The sequence below is a fragment of the Mastomys coucha genome, unplaced genomic scaffold (genome assembly GCF_008632895.1).
Source record: "Mastomys coucha isolate ucsf_1 unplaced genomic scaffold, UCSF_Mcou_1 pScaffold21, whole genome shotgun sequence".
Taxonomy (NCBI): domain Eukaryota; kingdom Metazoa; phylum Chordata; class Mammalia; order Rodentia; family Muridae; genus Mastomys; species Mastomys coucha.
Genome location: NW_022196904.1, coordinates 472,166 through 480,284, shown reverse-complemented (window position 1 = coordinate 480,284; position 8,119 = coordinate 472,166). Strand labels below are relative to the sequence as shown.

The window sequence follows — 8,119 nt, the reverse complement described above, 5'->3', positions numbered from 1 at the left end:
AATCTTAAAAAAAAAAAAAAGAAGTAGGCTTCAGGCGTGAGGGAAGTAGGCTCAAATATCTTGATCATCCTCATTAGCCCCTAGAAACAGTGACCATGGGACTTTATTGTCTTCCTTGTTCCTCGACTGTTTGTGTTTATTGTCTTGCTTGTTCTTCATTGTACTGCCCAACCTTAATACTTGCATGTAATTAAAATGGTATAAAAGCAGATTGGGAAAAAATTAAACCTGCCTCAGCCTCGGAACTGGCTAGGGTTATGCTACAATGTTGTATAATTGTCTTTTTTCTTTTTTCTTTTTTGGTTGTTGTTTTTGTTTTGGTTTGTTTTTGTTTGTTTTTGTTTGTTTTGGTTTGGTTTGGTTTTGGTTTTGGGGGTTGTTTGTTTGTTTGTTTTGTTTTTCGAGACAGGGTTTCTCTGTGTAGCCCTGGCTGTCCTGGTATTCACTTTTGTAGACCAGGCTGGTTGAACTCAGAAATCTATCTGCCTCTGCCTCCCAAGTGCTGGGATTAAAGGTGTGCGCCACCACTGGCTGGCCTTTTATTAATCCTCACTCCTGCTCTGGAGAACCTGTTGACTGACTGAGCGGGCTTGGTCAAGCATGTCTTCTTAGACTGGGCTGACTACCTTTCCATCCCGTTCCTACTAGAATAATGTCACATAGAAAGGAACACCAGACTCCATGTGGCCATTAGTTAAGCCAGCATTCCGTACTTTGCCTTACCTGTCCTGCCAGCATCTCATACAGCAGGACCCCAAAAGACCACCAGTCAACAGACTTCCCATAGGGCTGATAGGCAATGATCTAAAAAAGGAAGAGAAAAGAGAGGGTTTGACTTTTGTGGAGACAGGGTCTCCTGTGGTTCAGGCTAGCTTTGAACTAACTATGTGTCAGAGGATGATCCTGAACTCTTTATTCTCCTGCCTCCACCTCCCGAGTGCTAGGAATACAGATATTTGTTCTCTAACATTGCAGGATTCCTATGGCCTCTCTCTCTCTGGATCCTGACCCACCTCAAGAACTTTCCACTCTATTTTTTAAGCAAGAGCTTCTCCCTTTGGAAAATCCAGGAAACAATGATTAGATATTTACAAGCTTCCTTAATGTCAATATATAAATTCCACGTAAGAGCTAGCAAGATGGGAACAGGTAAAAAGCCCCTTGACACACAAAACCTGATGACTGGCATTCAATTCCTAGGACTTACATAGCAGAGAGAGAAAAATCTCCCTAAAGTTGTTCTTTTACCTCAGTATGCAAGCTGTTACATGTACACACACACACACACACACACACACACACACACACACACACACAAGCAATGCTTTTTTAAAGCAGAAAAAAAAATTAGTTTCCACAAAAATTTTCTCTCACCTCCACATATATGCTGTGAACATGTGTGCTCATGAATACACAAAATAATAATAAATTTAATAATATTTTAAAGTCTATCTAGGGGATTGAAGAAATGGCTCAGTAGGTAAGAGAGAGCACCGACTGCTCTTCTAAAGTTCCTGAGTTCAAATTCCAGCAACCACATGGTGGCTCACAACCATCCATAATGAGATCTGATGCCCTCTTCTGGTGCGTCTGAAGACAGCTCCAGTGTACTTAATATAACATTTTAGGCCAGAGCAAGCAGAGGTTCTGAGTTCAATTCCCAGCAACCACATGAAGGCTCACCACTATCTGTACAGTTACAGTGTACTCATATACATAATAAATAAATAAATAAATAAATTTTAGCTGGGCAGTGGTGGCACACGCCTTTAATCCCAGCACTTGGGAGGCAGAGGCAGGCAGATTTCTGAGTTCAAGGCCAGCCTGGTCTACAGAGTGAGTTCCAGGATAGCCAGGGCTACACAGAGAAACCCTGTCTCGAAAAACAAAAAAAAAATAAACAAAACAAAACAAAAGCCTATCTAAGGATCAGGTTTTGAGTACCACCCATGTAGAATATTTAGGTAACCACACCTTCTGTTTGAATGTTAAGCACACAGAGCTAAATCTTTTTCTTTTTTCTTTCTTTCTTTCTCTTTCTTTTCTTTTCTTTCTTTCTTTCTTTTTTTTTTTTTGGTGGGGGTTGGAGATTAAGACATGCTTTCTCTGTGTAACAGCCCTGGAACTTGTCCTGGAACTTACTCTGTAGACCAGGTTGGCCTCAAACTCCCAAAGATTTGTCTGCTTCTGTGTCTCTAGTGCTGAGGTTAAAGGTGCGCATCACCAGGCTTGACTAACCCTCATTGTAACTCATTTCTTTACTAATTTACTGAGAAGAATATATGCCATGGCTTCTGTGAGGAAGAAAAGACTTTCAGGAGCCAGGTGTCTGCCTCCAGTATGTGGCTTCCTGGGATAAAACGCAAGTGATCAATCAGTCTTGGCAGTAACTACGTTACCCACTGAGACATCTGGCTGACTGTCAGGATGATTTTTAAAGACCAGAGAAACATTTCATGAGACAAGACCTCACGAACCCGGGTTGGCTATGTAGACAAGCATGACCTTGAACTTCTGATCCTTCTGCCTCCATCTCCTGCATGTTAGGATTACAGGAGTGAGCTACTATACCTGATTCAATTATTTTCTTGTCCCTTTTAATTTCTGTTTTTCTCCCAAGACAGGGTCTCACTAGATATCCCCAGCTGTCCTCACCCAAACTGGAGATTCTTCCAATTCAGCCAAACAAATACTGAGGCAGGGTATTCTGTGTAACAACATCCTGGCTGTCCTCCAACTCACAGAGATCCACCTCCTTCTGCCTCCTGAAGTGCTGGTATTAGGGTGTGTGCCACCACACCTGACTGAGACAAGAGATTCTTAAGCCTGAAGAATTCTACCCTTAATAACCCATAGCCAGAGTTAGGATTATCTGTGTATTTTTCTGCCTTGTGGCAGTGAGTTCAGATTACCAGGAATGTTTTTCAACCAGTGACATTGATTACTTGGGTCCAAGAGTCAGCACTCCCACTCAGTACAATGGCCTCCACCGCTTAGTAAAGCCAGTGTAGGCATACTGCCTTCAGAATATTAGCTCCAGCCTCGTTACAACATTGACAGTGTTGGTGCCTGCCTTTAATCCCAGCACTCTCAAAGCAGAGGCAGGTAGATCTCTGTAGGATTGAGACAAGCCTGGTCTACATAGGAAATTCCAGGACAGCTAGGACTGTCACACAGAGAAGCCCTGTCTCAAAAAGCAAAACAAACAGGAGGAAGGTAAGAAGGGAAAGAAGAAAAGAAAGAAAGAAAGAAAGAAAGAAAGAAAGAAAGAAAGAAAGAAAGAAAGAAAGAGAAAGAAAGAGGGAGAGGGGAAGAGAGAAGGGAGAAGCAAGGAAGGAAGGGAGGAAGGAAGGAAGGAAGGAAGGAAGGAAGGAAGGAAGAAAGAAAGAAAGAAAGAAAGAAAGAAAGAAAGGAAGGAAGGAAGGAAGGAAAGAAGAGAAAGAAAGAAAGGAAAGAAGAGAAAGAAAGAAAAAAAGAAAGAAAGAAAGAAAGAAAGAAAAGAAGGGAAAAGAAAAGGAGAGAAAAGAAAAGAAGGGGAGAAAAAAGAAAAGGAAAGAAGAGAAAAGAAAGATCGAAGGGTCAGTTTTCTGCTCCTTTGGGAAGTTCAAGGGTCTGACCATGCCCTCTCAGAGTGTCAGTAGGTGATCTACTGACACTATAGAACCATGGATAAGTTAAGGCCTGTGTTCAACTCCCAATATTAGGGGAACAAAGTATGAGGTGCATAGGCTTGGGGTAGAGCTTAGTAAAGTGTTTCTTTCCCCAGGATACACAAAAACCTGGGTCTGAGCGCCAGTAACACATAAAGCCAGGTATGCCATCAAATGTCAGCTGTTGTCCCAGCACTAAGGAGATACAGGCAAGAAGGACCACAAATTCAAAGTCATCCTCACTTACACAGTGAGTTAGAAGCCACCCTGGAATATGATACCCTACCCTGGCTTAAAAACAGAATGAGGACTGTAGGGATGGCTCGGTGATTAAAAGTACTTACCACGTAAGTGTAAGGGCCAGCATTTAGATCCCCAGAACCCATATAAATGCCACGTGGGTGTAGCAGGCCACCTGTATTGCAGCCTTGGAAGGAGGAGGCAGAAGATCCTTAGTGCAAACCAGCTAGGGAGATTAGGGTATCAGAAGCTCTGAGTTTGACTGAGAGAATTTACCCCAATGAATAAAATGGGAGAGTGGTAAAAGATTCCTAACAGAACCCTGGGCCTCCACATGCATGCAGAAATGTGCCCACACACATGAAAACATGAACACACATACATACTACACACACACACACACACACACACACACACACACAAATCAACAACAAAGCTATATGTGCCACTTATCAATGAGTTGCCATTCAATTCTGTACTAGAGGGTAAGCCCCACCCACCAGCATACAGAAGACACAAAGCCTTACAGTAGGCATAGTGTTCTCAGGCCTGCCCACTCAAAACACACTAGAAATAGTCTCCACCTTCTCTACTTTGGAATAGTGTGTGTTCTACTCACACTCCTACAAGCCAATCATACTAATGTATACTACTCATCCTCAAGTCCTGCTTGCTTTACCCATTTGAGGTAGGCAGATCTAGCCCACTGTGAGTGGCACCATTCCCTAGGTAGGGGAGCCTGAAGGGTATGAATGGTATGGAGTGTATGAGCTGAGCACTAAATGCCTGTGTCAGTTCATTGCTTTCTTCTCTTAACATGATGTGACCAGTTCCTTGACTTCAAGTGCTCAGCATATCAGCCTCCCTGCTCAGGGTACTAGTAGAAACTACCATAGGTGGGAGCTGGTAAGACACCCACAAATTAAGGACAGGCTTCACCTACTGTGACTGCTAGACAGTTGCACCCACTGAGAGGTGCTCACAGAGAGCAGCAGGCTCAGGGTTACCTCAGGTGCTATGTAGTCTGGGGTGCCACAGAAGGTGCGGGTTGTGGACCCAGGGAAGACATTCTCTTTACACATGCCAAAGTCTGTGATCTTGATGTGTCCTTCAGCATCCAGCATCACATTATCCAACTTGAGGTCCCTGGAGGACGAGAATGCAAGGAAGGATAGTGTTTTCAATGTCAACTTGATAAAATCCACTATCTCCTAGGAAGAGAGTCTCAGTGAAGGATTGTCTGGATCAGCTTGGCCTGTGGGCAAGTTTGTCAAGGACTTTCTTCATTACTTTGAGGTAGGCAGACCTAGTCTACTGTGGGTGGTACCACTCCCCAGGCAAGAAAGTTTATTGGACTATTGTAATCTGAGCACTAGCTTTGTGAATTAATCCATTGCGCTCTGCTCTTTGCTTGTTCTGAGGCAGGGTTTCTCTGTGTAGCCCTGGCTGTCCTATACCTTGCTCTGTAGACCAGGCTGGCTTCCAACTCAGAGATCCACCTGCTTCTGACTCCCAAACCCTGGGATTAAAGACGTGCGCCACCACTGCAGGGCATGTTCTCTGCTCTTAACTGTGGATATAAATAGATGCTTCAAGTTTATTTTACTTTGACATTCCCTCAATGATGGAAACTGTGAGCCAAGCCAAATGCTTCCTCTCTTTGGCTGCTGTTGCTGTTGTTGTTTTGGTTTGGTTTTTTATTCAAAAAGTAAGTGTGTGTGTGTGTGTGTGTGTGTTTGTCCAGATGCCTGAGTAGGGGCATAAACATGGATGTCACATCATATCTCCGGGAGCTGGAGTTACAGGCAGTTGTGAGCAACCTGGTATTTATTGGTGTAGAGAACCAAACCGGTCCTCTTCAAGGGCAGCATCCAACCTTGCTGCAGACATCCTTCCCGGTCCTTTGTAGTGTACTTTAGCACAGCAATAGGAAACAAAACCCTAGGTAACTAGCGTTCAACAATCCGGAGCTGTGTGTTGGAATCTCATCCCCTACAGGGACCTATTTTCCTTCTCCAGAAACTGTTGGGGCTACTGACCTGTAGATGATGCCCTGGTTGTGAAGGAAGAAGAGGCCTATGGCGATTTCCGCAGCGTAGAATCTGGACGAGCATATGGAAAGTTAGAAGGTCAGTAACAGCATCACTCCTTCCACCTCCCACTCCCTTTCACCATCGCTGAGACTTACGCTGCGTGGGGCTCCTTAAACTTGCCCAATTGCTGAATGTGGTACATTAAATCGCCCCCGGTGACGTACTCCATCACAAAATACAGGCGGTCCTAAGGAGGAGTGGGTGTGGCTTAGTGGCAGGGACACACCCACACCTGAACAGAAAAGCTTTTTTTCCTTTCTTTTCTTCTCTTCTCTTCTCTTTTCTTTTCTTTTCTTTCCTTTCCTTTCCTTTCATCTTCTCTCCTCCTCTCCTCTCCTCTTCTTTTCTTTTCCTTTCTTTTGAGACTGGATTTTGAGCTCTGGTTGTCCTGGAACTACTAGCTCCATAGACCAGGCTGGCCTTAAATGCCTGACTCTGCTTCCTAACGCTGGGATTAAAGGCTGTACCATTACCATCCCCCACACCCACCCACTCTGGCACCTTTTTTTTGCGGGGGGGGGGGGGGTGTTGCCAGCATGTATGTATGGCACATCACATGTGCCTGGTGCCTTTGAAGGTCAAAGAGAGCACTGAATGGCATGGATCTGAAGACTCAGGACATTGTAAGCCACCACATGGATACTGGGAACTGAACCTGAATCCTCTGCAAGAGCAATGTCTTTAACTGCTGGGCCATCTCTCTAGCTCCAAGCTTTAAAAAAAAAAAAAAAAAAAAAAAGACAAGGTTTCATGTAGTTCAAACTAGCCTTAAACCCACTGTGTAACTGACAACCTTAAACTCTTGATCCTCACTGGGCAGTGGTGGCGCACACCTTTAATCCCAGCACTTGGGAGGCAGAGGCAGGCAGATTTCTGAGTTTGAGGCCAGCCTGGTCTACAGAGTGAGTTCCAAGACAGCCAGGGCTACACAGAGAAACTCTGTCTCGAAAAACAAAACAAAACAAAACAAAAAACAAAAAACAAAAACTCTTGATCCTCCTGCCTCTGCCTTTCAAGTGCAGGAATTACAGATCTTTCTACCATAGCCATTTATGAACAGATCTTTCCTCCTGCCCACTGGGAACAAACTTGGAGACCTCCTGATCCACTCAGCCAGTAATCCAGAGGAATTGGACAGGTATATAGGAAGGGTCCAAGATTCTAACCCTGGAACCTCAGGATCTCCTCAGCCTTATTTTTGTTACTCTAATAAACTAGTTTTCTAAGCCATTCACAGGACTTGACTGAAGTCCAAGTCAGGCTTCACTTGAAACTATTAGTTTGGTGTTTTAAGTGGGTGAATTGAGAGAAGAGATAGGGTGCCCATCTCTCTCACTCTGCCTTGTTTTCTTGAGACAGAGTCTGTTACTGAGCCCATAGTTAAGATGACAATCAGTTTCCCTCCCTACCCCCACCACATCAGTATTCATGAAGCTACATCTGGCTTTTTACATGGGTGATAGGTATTCAAACTCAGGTCCTCAGGTATTCTTACCCACTAAGGCATCTCTCTCTAGCTCTGATTATTATTATAGTCCCTCACTCTGTGGGTCAGGTTAAGCTCAAGCTCATGGCAATACTCCTGCCTCTGCCTCCCAAGTGCCAGAATGACAAATATGTGCTATTACTTGGTTTTTTTTTTTTGCTCAGACCAAGGAAAAGTCATGCCCTCTCCAAGCCCTGAGGATTCTAACTTCTTGTACAATCTCTCACTCTCAGGGAAATACTCTTTTTTGTTTGGTTGGTTGTTTGGTTGGTTGGTTGGTTGGTTGTTTTGTTTTTTCGAGACAGGGTTTCTCTGTATAGCCCCGGCTGTCCTGGAACTCATTCTGTAGACCAGGTTGGCCTCAAACTCAGAAATCTGCCTGCCTCTGCCTCCCAAGTGCTGGGATTAAAGGTGTGTACCACCACCACCCGGCAGGGAAATACTCTTTTATGGATTCATCCTTCAGTCAAAATCCAAAAGTGATGAGCTCACCCTGGAAGCCCAATCATTCTTGCCATGTCCAATTAAAATAAGACATCCCTAAGATCTGGGGACAGGATTTGGTTGGAGAATGCTTGCCTAACTTGCCTAGCTCACACAAAGCCGTGGCTTTGATCCTCAGCATGGAGTAAACAGGCTCATCCTCAAAA

At 44.2% G+C, this 8,119-nt stretch overlaps 1 protein-coding gene across 3 annotated transcripts in view; it reads right to left on the bottom strand.

Moving 5' to 3' along the window:
- Prkcg (protein kinase C gamma) overlaps window positions 1-8,119 on the bottom strand; it is a 29,038-nt gene that overhangs the window by 3,099 nt on the left and 17,820 nt on the right. For all 3 annotated transcript variants that reach the window (XM_031385041.1, XM_031385042.1, XM_031385043.1), the window contains 4 exons: window positions 6,079-6,170; window positions 5,930-5,992; window positions 4,898-5,036; window positions 724-804 (listed from right to left, as the gene is read on the bottom strand). In XM_031385041.1, the coding sequence (XP_031240901.1) occupies window positions 724-804; window positions 4,898-5,036; window positions 5,930-5,992; window positions 6,079-6,170 (375 nt within the window). The remainder of the gene's footprint in view (window positions 1-723; window positions 805-4,897; window positions 5,037-5,929; window positions 5,993-6,078; window positions 6,171-8,119) is intronic.